Raw genomic sequence first — 21981 nt, 5'->3', positions numbered from 1 at the left:
GTGTGGATTCTTCAGAGCACAGGTGGAGAGGAGTAGAAGAGCTGATGGTGGCTGAGGCAGGAGAGGAGTTCGGGTGTGAATTTGAGCCAGTAAAGGAGCTTGTAGGTCGGGCAGAGCAATGAGAGGTCTAACAGCATAGCTGTTGAGATCCTTCAGATTAATTTGTCTTAAGAGCCTCATGCCATAGCCAGGGACAGGAGTAGATCTGACTATTGGGTGGCTGGGCTCATATAGCCCAACAGGTTTGTCCTTGCATCTGTGGGATTCCAAGTCTCTCCCTTTAGACACAGCCATGGAGAAGGTGTAGCAGTGAAGGTGCAGATGGCTTTGCAATGCTTGGCTTATGGTGTTGAGTACTTCATGCTCCACAGAGCTAGGAAATGTCCTAGAAGCCAGGGAGGCTGAGCATGAGGAAGACAGGTCTCTGGGAGAGAGAAATGATAACCAAAGTCACTAAGAACTTCCTGAATCACAGTGTCTGTTAACCATATATTTTATTTACTTATTTTTATGGGCCTGAGTGCTTCACCTAATAAATGCTTGTGCACCATGTGGTATGTGTGGTGCCCGTGAAGTCCAGACTGATTCCCTAGAATTGCAATTACAGGTTAATAGGAGCCACCATGTGGACACTGGGAACTGAACCTCGGTCTTCTGCTCTTAGCCACTAAACCAACCATCTCTTCAGCACCACCCCCCAATTGTATAGTCATTAAGATTTAACCATTTGGCCTTCAGTATTTGAATTAATACAGATGTGACAAGAGTTATAGTTAACATGGTGGTTCAGGTATAGACAGGCAGGCATCTCATTGTATACAAAATATGAATCCTTCCTTCCTTCCTTCCTTTCTATCTTTCTTTCTTTCTTTCTTTCTTTCTTTCTTTCTTTCTTTCTTTCTTTCTTTCTCTTTTTGATTTACTCTTGGAGACAGTGTTGTTTTTTGTGTAGCTGACCTGGAATTAGCTCTGTAGAGGAAGCTGGCCTAGAATTCAGAAATCTGTCTGCCTCTGCCTCCCAAGTGTTAGGATCAAAGGCCTGTGCCACACCACCACACATCCTTCTGTTTAAAGGAAAAATGTAGTCTTACAGGTCAGCATGAGTTTAGCCCCGGTATAGACATTTTCCTAGGCCTTAGGAGCTGTAGAGTTCATGAAGGATTTGCTGCCTTCCCCTTTAGCCTGGCTAACTATGAGAGCTGCACACCCATGGGTGTTTGCTTCACAAGAGTCTGGAGGATGAGGGTCACAGGCTGAGGTAACTGTGTAGAGCAAAGGATGCTTGGTGAAGGTCAAGTGGGTAAAATGCTGAAATGCTGAGAGAAGAGGCCTATGGTAGGCGCCTCCTACACCTGAGACTTCCAACCCCGAAAAGCAGGGGGTAGAGAGTGAGGATGCACAGTGCACACAGGTCAGGAAAAAGCCATGTTCCCGAAGCCTCCATGAGTGGTGGACAGGCTCTAGGGCACCATGAGGGACCTCAGGAGCTTCTGCACTTTGTAGAATTACAGGGTTATATGTTTCACATGCCCATGATTTGCCCCCTGCAGCAGGGAGAAGCCAACACCAGAAACCTCCAGCTCCCAGCCCTGCTTTTGCCATGTAGGTTTATCCAGAAAGAGGTTGGAAGTCCCTGGACCTGGAGTCTCAGTTGGTTGTGAGCCACCTGACCCTGGTGCTGGAGACTGAACCCAAGTCTTCTGCAAGAGCAGCAAAGACCTGTGCGCTGCCTGGCCCAGCCAGGGCTGTGAAATGGGATTTATTTTCATGCTGAACAAGCCCAACAACAGTTTAGGTCCCTAGAAGCCACGTAAACCTGGATGCAGTAGTGTCTGTCATCCTGCCCTTCCTACTGGGAAATATGAACCTAAAGTGGACAGTCTCTAGGATTAGGGGGAAGGGCTAGCCTAGCAATCACAGCCATGGATGAGAGGTAGGTGAGGACCTGTGCTCAGGTTGTCCCTGACCTTTACACAGGCACACACACACCTGTACTCACAGAAACGCCATACAGACATACGTGAAAAAGGAAATAAAAACAAACAACATTGAAAATACAGTATACTGGGGCTGGAGGGATGGCTCAGTGGTTAAGACCACTGACTGCTCTTCCAGAGGATCTGAGTTCAATCCCCAGCAACCACACATTGTGTCTCATAACCATTTCTACTCTCATATACTACCCTTTACTGTTGTGTCTGAAAACAGGGACAGCGTACTCAGATGGACAAAATAATTAGTTTTTTAAAATCCTTTTCTTAAAAAAAAAAAAAAACTCTTCTGTGACACATGATCATTGTGTGATTCCAAATGTCGCTAAGTCAGTAAAGTCCTATTGCTACATGGTGCACCAGTTGTGTCAGCCTTGGTAGTAGAATGGCACAGTTGAAAATTTGCTGGTCACAGTGACCAGGCAGCCTAGAAAGCTAACCATGTGCAGAGAAGGCTGTGCTGTGTCCTAGTCCTCTACCCACACTGCCCCTCATCCCTACGAACATAGCCCAAAGAACAGATGAGGAATGTTCCAGGATTCTTTCCTCTTTGATTGCCTTACTAACCTAGCCCTGTGCTACATGTAACCTTGTCACATCCTCTGTCCCATCCCTAAGCCCTCATACCTGTCAGATAAGACAGGGATCTTGCTTTGGGGGGAAGCTCTGGTCCCTCTCTGTCCTAACAGGCTCTGAGCCATCGCTGAAAGAGAGTCCTCTGAGGACTGAGGGACATCCATAGCCAGTGCTCTGACTTCCAGGAAGGTTTGAGGAAGGGGGTCCTCTTCTTGTGGTGCCTCTAGTAGGAGCAGCCCACACTTGGGCCCAGCTCCCACTGTCAGAAAAAGGAGGGTGGCTCTGGTCTTTGCACAGCTCTCTAGCTGAATGAACAGTGCATCTCTCCTCTCTCTCTTGCAGGAAGTCTCCAGTCTCTGGTGCAGGTGCTGTTCCCAAGACAAAGGAAAGGAAAGTGCTAAGTGAGGGTTCCCGGGATCCTTTAAAACATTATCTGCATTGTCTTCATTAATGTTTCTGTTTAATTTTTTATTCCATGTGTATTGATCTCCTTGTAGGGGTGTGCATGCCAAAGCATGAGTGTTGAAGGTGGAGGAAAAGCCATGGGAGTCACTTTATCCTACTGTGCGGGGTCCCAGGCTCTGAACTGGGTCATTGAGCTTCTTTACAAAGAGCTTTCATGCTGAATTTCTTGCTGACTCTGATTTCAGGGAGAGCATCTCATACAGCCCAGACTGGCCAGTAAACTACTGATCATCCTACCTCAAGCATTACCATCTAGTTCATGAAAGGTTGAGTTATTGACATGAGGAACTGGGGATGGGCAGAGGTGCATGACTGAGGCTATCTCTGCTCAGTGGCATGCCTTTGGGGACAGATAGTTTTCATCACTGAGGTGTCATTTGAGTGCAGTGCTCCTCTGGAGAGAAGGAGTCTCTTTTGCCAGGGCATCAGGCTCTCCAGACAGGACTTGAAGGTGGAGGTCTGGAGGCCAGGCCTGCATTCCTCTTCAGAAGCTGCATTTACCACTCTGGACAGTGCTATAGCACAGGGTCACATATCCAGTTCCACCCTGAGACCTGCTGAGTCACATGCAGTTTGTGCTGAGAAGCAAACTGGGTGTCCTGCAAGGGCAGTGTGTGCCTCTCAACCACTTACTCATGCTTTCCTTAATTGTACACTCGAAGTGGGGCGGGCATGACACATGTGGGGGTCAAACACAAATCAAGGGAGTTTTTTTCTCTTTTTGTATCAGAGAGGGCCTAAGGATCGAACTCAAGCCCTCAGGATTGACAGTGATGCCTGGACCTGGTGAGTTCAGGGTAGGGGATGAGGGTTTAGTCCTAGGGATGGAGCCCAGGACCTCACATACGCTAGGCAAGTGCCTAATCACTGAGCTACATCCCCAGCAGATGTTGGTTGCAAGAGAACTTGGGCCCTCACCATGCCAAAGGAGCACTCTATCACTTAGTGGCCCCAGCCTGGTAGTCTTGTTTGTAACCTCTGCTGTGTTTGCATGCTGCCTGAGCTTATTAATATAGCCACATCCTCAGGGTGACAAAAACTTCATGGAGACTCCCACTGTCAGATACCTGAAGACAGGTTTCAAAGAGAACAGGTAACCAGTGCAGAAGTCTCACAGTGTTCATGTGAAGTACATGGAATATAAGTCCTAGATGACAGAATGCTCAGAACACTGGTGTCCCCACTGTTGGAAATAACCAGGACCACAGATCCCAGTCTTTCATCACACCTGAAGACCCCTAGCTGGCATGGTGGCACATACTTCTCATCCCAGCACTTGGGAGGCTTAGTCAGGAGAATCTCCTGAGAACAGGAGTAGGAGGACAGCCTGGCCAACCCATCAGGTGTTACCTGCAGGTCTAGTTCCAGACATAATCCTAGCATGCAGTCATCCCCGGCCATGCAGGGAAAGCATCATGGCACACCAGGAAGCCAGTGAGGCCCATGTTGCTTGACTGGGCAGCTACTTGTTAGCCATAAGGACTAGGGCTCAGAGTGCCCAGAGGCTGTGAGACTGAGGGTTTCAAGGACCCAGCAGCAGGCCAGATGGTCTCAGCCTGGACTCGATACTGAAGAAGGAAGGAGCCCTGAGTCCTGGGCCAAAGCTGTTAGTAGCCCCATGACCTGGGCTGCTGGTGGCTGCTGGGGTCAGGAGCAGTGTCTTGGTGGGTCCTGCTGTGGTGAGAGAGAGCAGCAGAACTTCTGGAGGACAGAGAGGGAGCAAAATAGAACAGGAATCCAGTGTAGAGATCTTAGAGTGTTTGTGTGAAGCAGAGCTAGGAAGTGGGTTGCAGGGGCAGGGGAGCAGCAGGCTGTTCCTGTAGAGATGAGTCCAGCAGCATGGGGTGGGAGAGTATCTCAGGGGAGTGGCTCCTGTCCTTCCAGGACAGTCTCCATCAGAGACTGAAGGGCTGGGCCTGAGAGGCTAGGGGAATTAGGGATGAGGGAGAGACTGGAGAGATGTGGGAAACGGATGCACCTAGGAGTGAAGCAGGGCCCCCAATGTGGGATGGCTGAGGCCCAACAGAGTTGTGTGTTGCTGATCCTACATTAGGCCAGGCCAGAGGGCCCAAGCTCCAGCAGCCAGAAAGGAAGCCAAAGTGTCTGAGGAGGTCTGCATCAGATTGTTGCATCTCATGAGGGTCCCACCAGTGGCCAAGGCAGGATTTGTTGAAAGCAAGGTTGTGTGTATAATTGTTCTCACCTCAGAAGGGAATAGGTGGCCATGGCTCTCACAGGTACTGAGGGTGCAGGGACAGGAGACCTATGGACTGACCTTACTGCCACAGGGCGGCTGAAGGCTCTTGCTGCCTTCAGTTAGTTGTTATATTAACCTGGTAGCTTCATTTCTTGAGAAGCTTGGGTGGATGAGGTGTAGCAGATCAAGGTCCAGCTGTGAGGAGGGATCCAGAGTGTTCCATGGTTGGCAAACAGGTTCTGAGATCTGGCCTGTGCACTCAGGCCAGTGTAACTGTTTGTCTTAGCTGCAGGCTCAAGAGGGTTGAACTGTCCCAGGATCAAACACCACATGTGCCCTGTGTTTTCCAAGCTTTCTCATGGTTGCAAGCGCTGGGCGATCTCACATGGACTTTTCCATCATTCCCTGAGCTCTAGGTGACTCGGATGGATCATGGAGATATCTCTAAGCCTAAGCCAGCACAGCAGTGACATCATGGCAGTGTCCTCTAGGGTTCCAGGACTGGATCTTTTTTTTTTTTTCTCTCTCTGCTGATACAAGGAATAAGACATCCTATAAAACAAGGCCAAGCCTTCCTAGAGTTGAGCCCAGAACACACAAGACTCCCCCAGGGATGGGCCCATCCAAGAAGGTGTGGGATGTTTTGTGGCTTAGGTTGTTTCACGGTGAGTAGGAAGTGTCTAAGACGCATACATGTAGCTGCTTGGGAGCTGCGGAGGTCATGGGACGCCCTAGATCTGATTCTGCAGATGACTGTGAACATCCATGTGCTGGAAACTGAACTCTGGTCCTCAATCACTGAGCCATCCCACTGGCCCCTGGCTGTCCCTTCCTAGAATGTTTCTGTATTTCCTCCTACTTGATGCCTTGATGCTGGCTCCTAGCCCAATGGCCTTATATACAAGATGAATTCTATAAATGTCTTATAAACACTAAGTATCCTGTGAAGGGTACTAATGCCCTGTTCATAACAGGAAGGCTGAGGAATCCAGTCTGCAACAAAGAGAAGGCTGGGTGCTTTTCCTGTCATTCAGCATGAAGGGCCAGTCATGTTTTCATTGTAGCGTCCTGGTTATGCTATGGGTCTTCCTGGTGCAGCAGTCCTGTTCTGTGACAAACGATGTGTCTCCTGCAGGAGGAAGAGTGGTCGAGTCACAGTACCTGCAATATGACAATTAAACGAAAAAGGTGATGAAGTCCTTGACTCCCAGAACCACAGGAAGTGGGTTAGGTGGAGGGCAAGTAGGGAGACAGCTGAATCCTGAAGGAAACTGTTGGGACCTTTGCCAGGTGCCTCTGTGACATCCAGACTTGGACACAGGGATGAGTCTGGGTAGTCTAACATCAGCATATATCAGTCTCCATGGTCTACGGCCCCTGCACCTCCTCACTGCTCCTCTGGCTTTGGAGACCTCAATTTTGCCAAGCCTTTTCTTCAGGACCATCCCCTGGATCATCCAGGTGGCTCCTAAGAGACAGGCAGTGACAGCAGACATTTGGTATGGATCACAGGCGAAATTGTCATGGGGCTTTGTGCCATCCTACCCAGAATGCTGTGAAAGGCCCCACTTTGGTGGTGTTCACTTCTGGAATGCCCTGTGTGATAGTTTCAGCTGTGAATAACAAGGCTAGCAGTTTCTACTGCTGCCCACACAGGGCTCCAGCACCCTGAAAGCTGCAGTGCTCACCTAGAAGGGAAGCACATTCAGGACAGGGAGAGCCCTGAGGAGCTCAGTCAACTTCCTGGTCATCCCTGCAGAGACACCTCACCCCTGCAGTGTGGTCATCCCCGCAGTGACACCTCACCCCTGCAGTGTGTGGTCATCCCCGCAGTGACACCTCACCCCTGCAGTGTGTGGTCATCCCCGCAGTGACTCCTCACCCCTGCAGTGTGTGGTCATCCCTGCAGTGATGCCTCACCCCTGCAGTGTGTGGTCATCCGCGCAGTGACACCTCACCCCTGCAGTGTGTGGTCATCCGCGCAGTGACACCTCACCCCTGCAGTGTGTGGTCATCCCTGCAGTGACTCCTCACCCCTGCAGTGTGTGGTCATCCCTGCAGTGACGCCTCACCCCTGCAGTGTGTGGTCATCCCTGCAGTGACTCCTCACCCCTGCAGTGTGTGGTCATCCCTGCAGTGACATCTCACCCCTGCAGTGTGTGGTCATTCCTGCATTGATGCCTCACCCCTGCAGTGTGTGGTCATCCGCGCAGTGACACCTCACCCCTGCAGTGTGTGGTCATTCCTGCAGTGACACCTCACCCCTGCACTGTGTGGTCATCCCTGCAGTGATGCCTCACCCCTGCAGTGCAGACCTTTGGACCTGTGGCCTTCAGGTTCCGGATTATCTGTTAAACTCAGTTCATAATCAGAATGTTTTGTGTTCAGCCTCTGCCTGGACTGTACTCCAAGAAGAGTTCAAGGGTTTCTGTGGCAACATCTAGCGATCAAGCCTTAGCAAAAGGATTCCCAAATCACCCTGCAGGCAGATTCCCAGAGTCATCCCTAGTCCATTTAAGCTGCTGCTGAAGATGCCTTGAAGGCATAGCCACAGCGACCCCGTGTGTTCAGAGGTGATGTTTTCATTCAGGAACCTGATGCTGAGTCTTCTCCTAACCCAGCAGGTGGTCCCTGCATCAGGCTGGAGTCTTGAGTTTCTGTGTTGTCCTGATAACACCTGCTGTGTTCTCCTGGGGCAGAATGGATCTCAGAAGGTCTGGGCCAGTCTCACTGGTTGAGGATTCCTGCAAGGCCTCATCTCCAATTCCTGAGGGAAGGTGTAGGTTAGGAGAACGCCTGGATTTGAAATTCAGTGTTTTCAGATTTCAGGATTGGATGAGGGGAACTCAGCGTGTGCATGTATCCATGTGTCTGTATGCATGCACATGCAGGCCAGGGATGGACACCAGCAACCTTCCTCAGTCACCCTATGCCTCTCACACAAAGGAGCTCTCACACAGAAGCTGTGGCTCACAGATGAGGTTGCTCAGGCTTAGAGTCCCAGAGATTCTTCTGCTGTGCTTCAAAACTTTGAGAGAGAGAGAGAGAGAGAGAGAGAGAGAGAGAGAGAGAGAGAGAGAGAGAGAGACAGAGAGAGAGAGAGACAGAGAGAGACAGAGAGAGACAGAGAGAGACAGAGAGAGAGTGTGAGAGAGAGAGAGAGAGAGAGACAGACAGAGAGAGACAGAGAGAGAGAGAGAGAGAGAGAGAGAGAGAGAGAGATTCTACCAGCTTGTACAACCATGCATGCACATATGGATGCCAGAGGGAAATATCCTGTATCTTCCTTTTCGAACAGGGTCCTAATCAACTATCAGGTCTCTATATCTTAATATCTAGCAGGGGTCCCAGCGTGAGCATAGCCAGGGCATACACATGCTTGGCTGTCAGGCAGGCAAGAGGCAGATATCTTGTTCTATTTTTCATGGTTAATGCTCTTAGTGCCCTTGAGGGCCTGGCGGACACCTGCCTGGAGACGGCTGGATCTGATGCTGGCCTAGACAGCCAGGGCTATTGATGATGGATGTCCAAAGTGGCCCTCATTCTTGGCAAACTACTCTCCTCTAGTCTAAATGTGCTTGGGTGTTTAATGCAAGGACTGGGTTGTAGTTTTCCTCTTCCATCCTGCTGCCTCCTTGTTTTCTTCAGTGGGTCACCTGCCCTAGTGAGGAAAGAGAAGTGTGTGAACCACAGCACCACCTGCCCATGCTTCTGCTTGCTGGTCTGTGGTATCTGTTGATGGAGAACCGTTCCTGTGGCGGTCAGTCCTGTTGCTGTTTGTGAGTTTTGAGGATTTACGTCAGTGTAGTAATGTGCACAGTCATCCTGGGAAACCCCACAGGAAGTTGGTCCCCAGGTTTCAGCACACAGAAGCACAGGCCAGAAGAGATGCCCATGTGTTGAAGGAGGTCCGGTAGATGTGCTGTTAGTTTCCTGTGCCTGATGCATGATTGTCCCTTGCTTAATAAAATGTATACACAAAACTCTTTAAGTGTCCCACTGACCTCTGAGAAAGAACATCAAAGGGAAGATGGCTCTGAACTCTTAACTCCCTGTTCCTGTCCTCATAACAGGTTTCTGTAGCAGCCAAAGGAGAGAAGCCACCTGAGGGAAGGAAGTCCAAGACAGTGCCTAGGAGCAGAAGTAGGGTCTGGCTGTAGAGGGGACAAGTGGCTGGGTATAGGGACTCTAGGATCAGAAAAGAGGCTGCCTGGCATCTCCCACAGCAACAAAGACAGTCACGCATAGTCATGCTCAAAGGCCAGTCTGATCCAGACTGTCCCTCATTTCCCAGGCGATTATAGATTGTGTCAGGTAGCAGTTGAAAACTGGCCATCAGGGCATGATTCAAGTGTTTATTAAGGTATCATGGCATCAAGAGTATATGAGGACATAGCCATATGTACACAGAACGACATGCAGATGCAGAGAGCAGGGAGGGAATAGCCAGGAGCTCCTGCTTGCTGCTGCCTTAGGGGTTCTACAGAAATCCCAGTGGCACTTGGGAAGTGGAGGCAATATCAATTAGGGATTGTGGCCACATGGGGAGATTGAGACCAGCCATGTGCTGTGGCATCAGAACACTGACCAGCGATGACAAAATGGAACATAAAACACTGGTTGCTCAGCTTTGATACTGCTGACTGCTGATGTGGCCAGGGGACATCCGGTTCACCAAAGGCTCAGCCAACAGTTGTCTCTCCACTCACCAAATGTCAAAGAGTGGCCCAGCTCCACAACCAAATGTGTGCCCACATTGCAATGGCTCCGGTACTGTTTCACCTCAGCTGCGGAGATCTCAGGATCCATGAGTGTCCAGCACACACACACCCGAAAGAGACAGTCTTAGGGGTCGTAGGCAGAACTGAGGGTGGTAAGCCTCTGCCTCACGGCTCAATGGCCCTGACCTTGGCATTGTTTGGGCACAAGAGAGCAAAGTGATGGGGACAGACAACCTGCAGTCTACCACGCAGGAAGGGCATGACTAACACTGATTGATCACATCCATGTGACTACTGAAGCTTTTCCTGCTCTCTGTAGTGGTGACCTTACAGAAACCATGCACACCCGGTTTAGACTGTATTAAAGTAGCACACCATTTCAGGGTTCCCTGCAAGGTACCATGGGACAGTAGTAGCATGAGTCTGCATGTATCTCGACAGTTTTCACTAGGGACCAAACACACACACACACACACACACACACACACACACACACACACACACACACCCTTTACTGACATGGTGCACATTCTTTGCACACAGAAGAAAGTGAGTAGTACTGAAAACACACCAATCATGGAATTGATGGAGGGAGTTGTGGGGAAGCTGGGGCTTAGAGTTACTTAAAGGCCCTATGCAGGCTCTCCTTTTGTTGGAGGAGAAACTTCAAGTGCAATGTGGTTCTTTATTTTCTTTCTCTAAAGCACAGAGGGCTAGGGTGGATCACAGGGCTTTGAGCATGTTCGGCAAGTACAGTCACAGTGAATTAAATAATAGGGCTGGAACCCTATTAATCTTCTACAGAATTACAGAGCTGCCTGGATGAAGACTCTCAGCTGAAAAGGTGGACATCTCAAGACAGGCACTGGACAATGGCTGACAGACTTGACTGAAGACTGGAAATGTTTTGGTATCTCATAGGAAAAGAAGGCCCCTCCCACTACACTGTACTCTAAGGACAGTTTATTCAGGTTAGGATGACATGAACTATTGTCTTAGGTCACAGATGTCAGCACAAAGTATCCAAGGTATTGTATGCCAATAGTAGCATCAACAGAACAAAGCACACAGTGTCATGAAGACATAAATTATGAGTTTGTGTAGCAAGACCCAGGCCTCTTCCAGGTTCTTAGATAGTAACTGAGAACCTCAAATATGGTGGTGATGTGATAGTGTGGGGTGAATCTAGTTACAACTAGTTTGTATTGTGACACAAATGACACTTTTTGTGTCATGGTCAGCTTTTAATGAATGACTAGACCTAAGCATGAGAGTAACCAAATACTACATTGCTTCTCTAGCTGCTGAGCTTTTAAAAGCCCTGGGGTGACAGCAAGCTTTTGTGGACATACTGCATTGGTCCTTCTGTACTTTAACTCTCTGAGTCACCTCCACTCTCAGCAAGTTAGATCAATTCCACAAATTGGAAATCAGTCACCTGGAAAAAATACATTCTCAATACGATCCCAGATTGGCCATGGAAAAAGGGTAGCTTGAACTGTCCCACCTAGGTTGGGCTTGCACAGGCCTGCTCTCCAAAAGAAACCTGTGTTCACAGCTGCAAGCTACACTCACTATGGATGCTCTGGAGGTTCCTTCCTAAACTGCTTAGATTAAAATAATTTTCTTGCTAACAATCAAAAAACTGATTATGCCAATCTGGCCTACAAGAAGCTAGTTTCTATTCTGTATTTTATCAGATGTGCAGAATACATATGGTCATCACTGATAATAGGTGAAAGATCTGCTCTAATATGAAAACTAAGTGATGCTGGAGGATGATCCTGACACACAATGAGCAGTGGGAACACCAGAGCTCTGTAGGGATGCCTGACAACCTAACACGTTGAGCACGCACGCCTCAGTAAGTTCCCTGTGAACACACATCTCCTGAGATCTCTCTATTTAATTGGAGGTGATCCTGTCCACCTAATACAGCACCTCATGTGGAATAACAAAAGCCACCTGCAGGAGCTGTGGTGATGACTCACAGGGTAGAGCATCTGCTGCTCTCTCAGAAGAACCACATGGACCCTAACAATTGGGTAAAGTGTGTCAGTGATTACATCATAAAGTGTGTGTCCGAGACACAGCCACATTATCCACACAAAAGACACTGTCACACTGGGTACACCTTGGTGACTTTGAATTCACTTATTAGCCCAGGCTCCATGGAACATGCAGAGATCCATCTGTAGCTGTAAGTTCTAGGTCCACAGGAAGGGACAGAACCCTTGAGTAAGAAAGATAGTCTTAAGAGTCAAGACATAGAATTCAATTTTTATTCATAACAAATACATTTTTACAACAAAACAGGATTAAAATGAATAAAAATATTTAAAAATATTTGAAAGTAAAAATAGTAACAAGAACATATAAATATGAAACAACAAAAAGAAAACTTCAATTAAAATCATAACAAAAATATTTCTAAACAGCATATTCTTAACGAACATTTAGAAGCACAGACGTATTGCTGTTTCTCCTCTAGCACAAATAATGAAAGGCGGTCCCCCAAGTTGTCTCTCAAGTGCTGTTTTCTGAAGAAGAAAGTGAGTAAGACCTCAATCAGTCAGGATGGCTTAGTGGTATATAAATTTAGGGTCTCTAATAAATGACAAATTAACTCTGAGGAAGAATACTCATCCAAAAAATGTTGTTACCATTCAGGATGTTGGTCATCAGGGACTCCTGAGAAAGCAACTTATTCTTCAGGAAGCTCTCTTACTGGGGTGTGTCCAATTCCAGCTCTCTTGCACTTTCTGAGACCTGGGAGAGGAAGGCAGTTTTTCAGACACTGATTTGGTCGGGAAATGCAAGCCAGCTGTCAGAATGCTGCCTTCTACCACCTCAGTTCTATTGGACAGTCGACATGGACCTTTTAACTGATATCATTGTTGCTAACTCTGTGGGCAGGGCAAAATCTCCAGCAAGCCTCACAGTAATGTGGGCTGCCAATCTGGGACCCAGACTTATACCAGTGCAAACCAAGAACAGGGCAATGGGAAGAGACCTCATCGGGTTGCAGGAAGAAAGGAGATGTCCATATGTCACCAAGGTTAAAGCCAATGACAAGTACTAATTTGACATTTGCACTTGGTTCTTATCCCAAAGGTGCTTCCTACACAAGAGGTCACATGACAACAGAGTGTCAATTGTTCAAGAACCAAGAAATTGTTCAAAACTCTACATAGGATCCAATCTATCACATGGATATGCAATTTTAGATATGTTATTCATCTGTCACCATTTCTAGACTGCAGCTTCAAAAAGAGCAGCAAAATATGCTTGCACAATAATTCAGTTTCTGAAAAGTGGTTAACTTCCCAGAATACATGTGCATAGGCAGAGCAATGAACAATTCCATTACATGAGGTGGTTGGCTGGTTGTGAGTGTAAATTAGAAAGGTGGTAAGAGAAGCAAAGATGTATCAAATTGGCAAATTTTATCAGATATTGTTAAGCTAACACATCTGCTCATCCCTACCTGATAATGCTGGTTCTGGCCATTGATGGTCTTTATCTTTCTTGTTGCAGTCAACCAAATATTTCTGGTTCAGTGCACAATCAAGATGTACCTCCTTGCTCTCCTGCTTCAGGGGGACCAACTTCTTCCTACATGTGTTCTCCATCAGGAGCTGGCTAAGCAGGTTTCTGGAAATACAGTATGCATAGTAAGATCATGCTGGCCCTTCCTCCCATTCCTACTCCCAAGTCCCACTAACTCTACCAGATCCCAGATACCCATGAAGACTTAATAAAATGCATCTTGATACATATAAGGCTGCTGCACAAACCATAAAGAGTTAATTCGGGGAAGAATAAATTGTTTGCTTGGCCTGACACCAATTAGTGTCCACACCTCTGAGAAAGAACATGGATCTACAACTATCCATGAAAGCCCAATGCATGGGGCCAACATCAATTAGTAGTGGGCTAACACCCTCAAAGGAGGTCAGTAGAACCAAGAGAAGGTCATGCTAACCATGTGGTCCACGCACTGAATTTTATAAAACCTGGTGTGACACCATAGGTCCAGGTCAGCCTAATAACCTTCTGCTGACTTCAATCAGTACTGTTCTATCTAGAGCCTTCTGAAGATGCCTAGACAATCCTGGGATGAGTAACAGTCTTTTATGGAACTGAAAACTGAGTCCTAATGACCCTGGAACACTGATGGGTAAATAGCACAAGAGATAGAACCAGAGCTGAAGACCGTCCAATCCAGAACAAAGAAAGTCAGAAATGGCCATTCCACAAGTGATAGCCTTTCTGACCAGGACTTACCTAGAGAAGGTAATCTCCTTCTTCAGCTTATGGTTGTTCTCATGGACCTCAGTGTTCTCCATCTCTAAGTTGTGCAGAATTGACATGACCGCCTCCTCCATTCTCTCCAGGTCTTCATAATATGGATTTGGCCTGAAGTGTGGCCTGGCCCCAAATGATAGAATACAATGAACATCGGCATTTAGGAATATATGAACTCAGGGTGGGTCCTATATTACTCCAGGCTGCTGCCTGGATCTTCCAGCACTCAGTCCCCTGCCTAGCAAGTACAGAGACTCACCATAAACTCACTGCAATTACAATCTTGCAAAGCCACCAGCTGTCAAGGGCTTTGCAAATGCACACTGGGAACTCACTCTCCCTGACTTTATCCCTGAATTCTTCATTCAGACCACAAGTTCTGCTTTTAAATAAGTGGAAGCAGATGAGTCCATTTTCAATCTCACTCCTGAGGAAGGGTAAGGTTCTGAATCTCCACTATATGGGAGGTGAGGTTTAGCACAGGGTGGTTAGGGAGGCACAGCTTTCTAGAACCCAAAACCTTAACAGGATAAGAAAAAGGTGACCTTGCAGACCCAGGAATGAAACAAGAGCATTTGGTGTGATTCATACCTGTTCTTCATGGATCTCTCTGTCAGAAACCTCAGGCGATCTCTCAGGTCATTTCTCTCCTAGGTAATGAGCTGCAGCTCTTTAATCAGCCTCTCCTTTTCCTTCATGGCCTGATTCTTGCTTAGGTCAGTGCCATGGGAAGATGTTTCTATCCCAGCATCTGTAGGTAGAAGAACACAAGTGAACCTGCATGGGGAGAATGCATAGAGTGTACATAGATCACAGTGAGGCCTAAACAGGAGAACAAGCCTGGAACCCAGTGTCACTGCTAGGCGATTGGTCTATGCTTAAGAGACCTCCTCAGGGGATCTCAGTTCTCGAACTACTCTATAGAGACCAAGAGATGTAAGCAGCCAGGTGTTCCCTATGCTGGACATCACGTGCTTACATGTACTACGGAGATGGCTTCTCCAGGATTATTATCAGCTGAACAGGGTACAGCTTGGTTTCAGGACCCTCACCCCTGTGGCTTCAGAACTCAGATGATAAATTCACCATCCACAAAACTTGAGTGATTGGAGACACTCAGATGTCCTACCCTGATACTCTAAAGCAACAACTTTGGATTTAAAACGCATTTCCAGGGAGGATATGTTCAACAGACTTATCAGTGTCCCTATGTGAAATACCAAATGCCCCAGAAGTGCGAATAGGTTACAGGCTGAATCTTGGTCTACACATTCCAAATAGTTTTGGTATTGTAGAAAAATTTTTGTAACATACAACCTCTAATATATAAAGCAAACGATGACCCTGCCAGTTAGAAGAAATCGGAGAAGGTCTAAGAACATAAGATTATTGCCTGAAGCACAATCTCTCCCTGTTACTACTGTCAGATACCCACTGTATTTAAAGAAGCAATGATAGTGAAATACATTGCTGCCCTGTCTAAACTCAGAAAAGGTGGACCCTCCATGACCACTGATGGTGTTATTATATCAATGTAACAGAGCAAATGAACTGAAAAGTAAAGACCAGAAGTCCACAGTATAATAGCATTGGCCTTACCATATCCTCCCAGTGGGGATGGGGAAACTAAAGTTCTGAAATCCTTGACTTTAGGGAATTGTGCTATTCGTGGAAATTCAATTCCTTTTCAGATGCTCCAGTTGCTGTGGCCCATTGCTAGAAAGGTCAGCTTAAGCCTGCAGCCACCCTGGCAGGAAGCTCAAAATACACTGCCCAGAACTTACTCCACATTCCCCAGAAGTGCTGTCTTTGTCCATCATTACTTTGAGACGAAAGGCCAGACTCCTTCACTCTAGTCTCTCCAGAATCGACGTTCCCCCTCCCAAAAAGCTTGCGAAGACGGGAAAACATGTCTTAGCTTGTAACCGCCAGACTCAGACTGAGAGAAACTAGGGCACTGGTTGTCACTACAACACTGGTGACATCACAGAGGATGCCAGAACTCTCTAGGAGACAATAGAATGTCCAAGAAGGGACAACTGATGTCATGGGGAGCAGACTTTGCCTTCCTGCTAATGTTCTCCCTGTACTGAGCATAAGCAGAGGTGCCCTTTCCAGGAGACTTTCCTGGGGAGAGCCACTGAGCATCTCCTGCTTCCAAAGCCAAATTTTCCTCAAGGCTTGATTATTAAAAACCTTAGTAATTCCTATGCATCTAAATGAATGTTTCCTTTCAAATCTTTCCCAAAAAATGTCTCATCCTAACTCAAATTGTCCTCATTCACCAATGTAAGCCATTAAACCTTCCTGAGATTTCACACCAGCTTGAATATGCACTCAAAAGTTCTCCTGTCTCATTATGTACAGGTGCTTTATATCACATCAAGAAATAGTCTGCATGGTAGGTTACAACATGGGTGTGTGTTAGGGGAACACTCATGAAGTCATGTGCTTAGCAATCGACAATTGCCAGAAAATTCCTTAGGAGAAAGAGTTGAAGTCTTTAAGGTGCTAGGAAATGTGTGGAGACCAGTTGGCAGAGGAAAGTGCAATATTGGAGCCACCAATGACGGGAACCTCATGCTGCTTGTGGGGTTCTCCTCTCTGCACCAATGTCACCAAAGGAGCACTGCTCACAGGCCTGAGTAAGATGTACCATGAGCTTCTATCAGAAAAATAAAATACACAAGAGATATAGAGGGTGCACAGAAACGTCTAAAATGAGGCTATAAACATCATTAAGTGGATAGAGCAAGGTCCCAGCACCTGTACACTGGGAAATGGCCACCCCACCAAACACAAAAGCATCTATCATGGTAAAAAATGAATACTTTATAGAATGCACCCACTAACACTGATTGATCACATCCGTAGTTCAAATTTTGGGGGCAAATTCATGGCCTTAACTATCTTTGTCTCAACTTATATAGCAAAAAATAAGAAAGAATGAGAAAAGAAAAAGTCAAAACTAAAAGCTCAAGCTTCTCATATGAGGATTGCAGGAAGTGTTATATGGGAGTCAGTTCTGATTAGGCCATTTTAGATAGAACAGTGCATAGTGACCCTTAATGTGATGGGCCCTATATAAAGCTTTTTGCAATATTGGAATTTTAACAAACCTCATCCAGAACGTACGGAAGAGGCACCATGTGATCACCATGTGGTCACCATGTCCTTACTCTGTATCAGGTTATCTTTCTGCATCCTTGATTGTCAGGCATATAACAGCAACAATCTGAAATAGCTGACAGACATGGAAAAACATGGCTAAAACTATAGTTGTGGGTTACACACCTCAACTGTGAAAGGCTAATGCTGTCTGCACAGTCCTTGGAGGCCACTCTTATAAGCCTATTCATTGCAAAGTGAAAGGAGGTTTATCAAGGCTCAAAGTGATCCTGGCCAGCCAGGTAGAGGGCAACATGTGATACTTGAGACCCTGTTTTAAACCAGCACAGAAATCCACACTTCATTCAAAGCATCATCTACGAATTCTCGATTATTTACCATTCTCTCCCTACCAGTCGTTCTGTTTGGAATGGTAGAAAACAACTGGAACTGATCTTTCTATTTTAAGGACCTTGATCTCTCTTTTTTTAGGTCCACATTAAGAGTGCATACAAATGGACATCACCATCTGAACATCTTAGTATTATCTACTCTGTATATATAGCATAATACTGTGCCTATGAAAATCTTAAGCTTCCTTGAGTGTAGTTGCCCCATCAAGAAGTGTGAAGTTCTGAGTTCAAACCCCAGTGATGCTTTAAAGGTACTAGAACAAAGCAATCAGAGATACTCCACTTCTTTGTCCTTAGATTAAATCAAGTTGACACAATGTGAACCTGGTGGGCTATTTAACCATGCATCTTTCTCCCAACCCCACTTCCACGAGCTCAGTCCATGGCAGAATTCATCCCCCACCATCCTAGGTATTTCTTTGTATATTTCTACAAGAGCCAGGTTTCTTTTTTTTAATAGAATTAGTTGTAGTCAATCAAGTGCTGCCCTATGTGAGAAATGATTAGTATCTATTGCAACTTACCACAGTGTATTTGTGTATACAAGTACATTATTGGAAATCCAGCACTACTGAGGGATTGGAAACCAGTTCTGTGGCCTTGCCTTTCTGTGCCTCTTCCTGGCTCACAGGCAGCAGGGGGCAGACCTTGAGTTCCTCTTCAGGGACAGAGTGATGTTGAATGGGCACTGAGCAAGCAGAGAAACACAGCTGAGGCAGCTCCTTTCAGTTATCAAACACATCATCTCCTTCCCATCTTAAGGGCTACTGCTGAGGTCTTGCCCCCATACCTACCTTAATAGCAGCGAATTTGTTACACAGCAGCCAGCTCTTTCCTATTGTTCTGTAATACGCCTCCACATCATGAATGCCAAGAAAAACACTAACAAAGAACAAAAAACTCTGACGTTGAACTGTGTGGTGCTGGTCACATACCCTGTTATGTTCTGTATGTTATGAGGTTTGTTAATCTTAACAAGTTCCCCAAGTGTATTCTTCACATAGGACCCAATAGATTCAAGGAAAATAGGAACAATTATGTGTAAAATGTCCTGAGTCAGGGCCATAGACAGCAGCATTTCCAGCACTTGTGCATGAGCCCATGTGGATCTTGCAATGAGCGGGGCCTAGCAATGTCCAGTACACAGTTGTGAGCTGTTGCTCTGGTTGAACTGTATTGGTGTGTGCATTGATAAACTACACCTATTTAAATGAATTCAGTGTCCTGTGGTGTGAATCCAGACCCCTTGAAACCAGGTCTTCCCTTCTGCAGCACTCGGGAAAAAGGCTAAGTTTAGGAAAGGTGACGTCTTGTCATAAGTTATGTGACAAGAGGGATGGTGAATGATCCCTTGAGATAAGAATCAAGGTTTCCTCTGTGGTATTTAGGTCTATACTGGCCCTGTGCAACAGCTTCAAGAACCCATTTCTGATTTTCCTTGGGATTCCTGTGATGATGCACTCAGACATGATTGGAAACAACCAAAACGGTGGTCAGACTTGATTTATAAAATGTAGGTAACATTGCAAACTTAAGTTGTAGGATATTTGATCATATTGTCATCCCCAATATTGTGTTATTTACTTAGAAAAATACCTTCTGGCTGTGTAGTTCAGTACTAGCACCAATATTTAACCCTAGAGCTATTTTTGTTTGTTTCTTTGTTTGTTTTTTGTTTTTGTTTTTGGATGAACAAGTACTTTCCTATTTTGTGGCCCAGCCCTAGCTCTTACTTCTTTGCACAGTCATAGAGAGACCTAAAACATATACTCAGACAAAGTCAGGGGAGTGTATAAAAGGGCCTAAGGCAATACCACATAATGACATTGAAAGTGGGCTCTCTTCTTGATCCACGCCTCCAGCTCTCCTGACATCTACATGAATTATAACTCCTAATGCAGTGTAAATGATGTCTGTGCTATTGCTGAAGGAATCATGAGAATAACAACTCTAAACATCCCACCATGGATAGAATTTGTGGAAAGAGGCAACTGGCAGCCAATGAGAGGGCTCTACAGTTAAAGGGGCTTGCTGTCAAGTCTGATGAGCTTGACTCAATCCCCAGGACCCACGTGGTAAAAAGGAGAGAAACAAGGGCCAAGCTGTCCTCTGGCTTCCACTCATGTGCTTACATGTATGTGAGTATATATGTATATGTCTGTATGCACGTGTGGTTATGAATGTGTGTATGCATGTATGTGTTAACGTGTATATGTATATGTGTGTATATGTCTGTCTATATGTGTGTATAGGTGTATTTGTATGTGTGTATATGTATTGTATGTGTGTGTATGTGTGTATGTATATGTGTATGTGTGTATGCATGTATGTGTGTATGTGTGTATGTGTGTGTATGTGTGTGTGTGCATGTGTGTATGCATGTAGGTGTGTATATATGTGTGTGTGAGCATGAATGTGTATAGTCATGTATATGCATGTGTTTTCATGTACGTGTATTCGTGTATATGTACGAATGTATGTGTGTATATGTATGTATGGACACACAAACACACACAATGTTAAAACATAAAAAGCTCCTTGGAGTATTCACCGTGCCTGGATAAGTGGTGACCATGTGGGGGAAACACATGTCCATGTACACATACCTGTTCACATGCGCTGAGCAATGCCCAGCCTGGTCTTGAGCTCACTACCTGCCCAACGATGAGTTTCTGCCCACATGGTCTTCTCAGAGCCAGGTGACAATTGTTCCTGCCATGCCAGTTCTGTTCCCGTTTCTCATGCCACAAACCTTCTAGCTTGAATCTCACCTACTGATGCAGGAACCTAACAGCCTCCAACCCAGTGAAGTAAGTAAACTTCTTCCTGACATTCTCAGGCTTGGTGTCCCCATGAGTCACAGGGAGGAAGGATGGCATGCACCAAGGAGAAGGGCCATGGGCAAGGAGGAAAGGATCATAAGTCAGTCATCACTGACACCAGCAAAGTGTGTGCTTCAGAGCTGGCTCTGCTCACTCTTGTCCCAGTGGCAGGACTTAAGAGTGGTGCATACCTGTCACCCAGCACTCAGAGACGTCTGAGGCATGAGAACCAGGAGTTCATGGCCATTTTAACTAATGGTGAGATCAGAGACAGCCTGGGCTGCATGAGACTCAGTCTCAAAGCAGGCAAGGAGGAACTTGCTATATTTGAGCAAGGAAGCTGCCATCCTCCTGGGTTCTAAACATTCACTGCAATACAGAAAGATGCTAGGGCTAGTGTGGCAGAAAGTAGGAGACAGAGAAGCCAGGTTAACCCTCCCTAATCTTCTCATGCTGTGTGAGCTATGAGTAGATGGTGCCCTATACACTGTGGACAGGATGGTCTCTCAGACAGTTCAGAAAGCCATGGAGGACTCCAGCAATTCTCCACTTGGGTGTCACTTGAGTCTTATATGTGTGTGTTTACAAGCCAAAATATAAGATCCATAGGTGACTGTGTGAATTCAACATGGCCCAGCCATGTGCTGGAATATTATTCACCCTTACATAGGATTCAGATTCTGACCCTTGAACAGGAATGAGAATGGTAGCCATTCTCCTAAGTCAGACCTCCAGGCAGTGCAAAGACAAACTAACACTGTATGACACCACTGACTGAGGGCTGGAGTGTCACCAGTTATATAAAGACAGAAAGCAGGAAGGTTTACAGAGCCCCAGGGGTGACATGGAGTGGGGAGGTTGGAGGGTAGGTGTGTAAGTGGGACTGAGGCTCAGAGGAATCAGACATGGCTGCAGAATATGCATGTGGCTGCCTCCCATACCTGTGGGTCCTGCCTCCTCAGAAAGGCAAATACAGCAAAAGAAATGAACAGAGGCAACAGACTCTGACCTCCTGTAGACACACACACAAATGACGTGACAGAATGTGCACACTGCTGCCTTGCTGCAGGAGCAGTTGAGCATCCAGAAGGGTTGAAAGAGGCTGGAAGGGCTGAGCATGGCACTGAGTTCAAGGACATAGCTTTAGGTCCTGGGGAACGTACGGTGCCCAAGCCCCATCCTGCTGATACTGAGGGACACAGCTGACATTCAGGGTGATGGCTGGGCTGGGCTGGGGAATAGGTGTCCACTCTCACCTGCTCCAGCTTGAAGGTGCTCTGGATGAAGTAGAACTGCAACTACTTGTTGGATTCATTGATGCAAATCTGCTGGAAGCTATTCTGTTCAAAGTCCTCAAATCTGAATATGGCCAAGACACCA

General features: G+C 46.5%; 1 protein-coding gene across 2 annotated transcripts in view; it reads right to left on the bottom strand.

Annotated features, from left to right (window-relative positions):
- Positions 1–21981, bottom strand: part of LOC147999213 (disks large homolog 5-like) — a 100283-nt gene that overhangs the window by 43992 nt on the left and 34310 nt on the right. The window contains exons 1-6 of one of the 2 annotated variants that reach the window (XM_087596318.1): positions 16043–16199; positions 14850–15009; positions 14238–14381; positions 13438–13604; positions 12614–12719; positions 12209–12490 (exon numbers count right to left, since the gene is read on the bottom strand). In XM_087596318.1, the coding sequence (XP_087452444.1) occupies positions 12655–12719; positions 13438–13604; positions 14238–14381; positions 14850–14860 (387 nt within the window). In that variant the 5' untranslated portion in view covers positions 14861–15009; positions 16043–16199 and the 3' untranslated portion in view covers positions 12209–12490; positions 12614–12654. Of the gene's footprint in view, positions 1–12208; positions 12491–12613; positions 12720–13437; positions 13605–14237; positions 14382–14849; positions 15010–16042; positions 16200–21981 lie in introns of those variants that run through there. The other variant, XM_087596317.1, reaches the window with a different exon arrangement.

This window comes from Rattus norvegicus, chromosome 19 (genome assembly GCF_021556685.1).
Source record: "Rattus norvegicus strain SHRSP/BbbUtx chromosome 19, alternate assembly SHRSP_T2T, whole genome shotgun sequence".
Lineage (NCBI taxonomy): Eukaryota > Metazoa > Chordata > Mammalia > Rodentia > Muridae > Rattus > Rattus norvegicus.
Note: the sequence above shows the minus strand (reverse complement) of the source record. Positions and strands in the feature narration are given on the sequence as shown.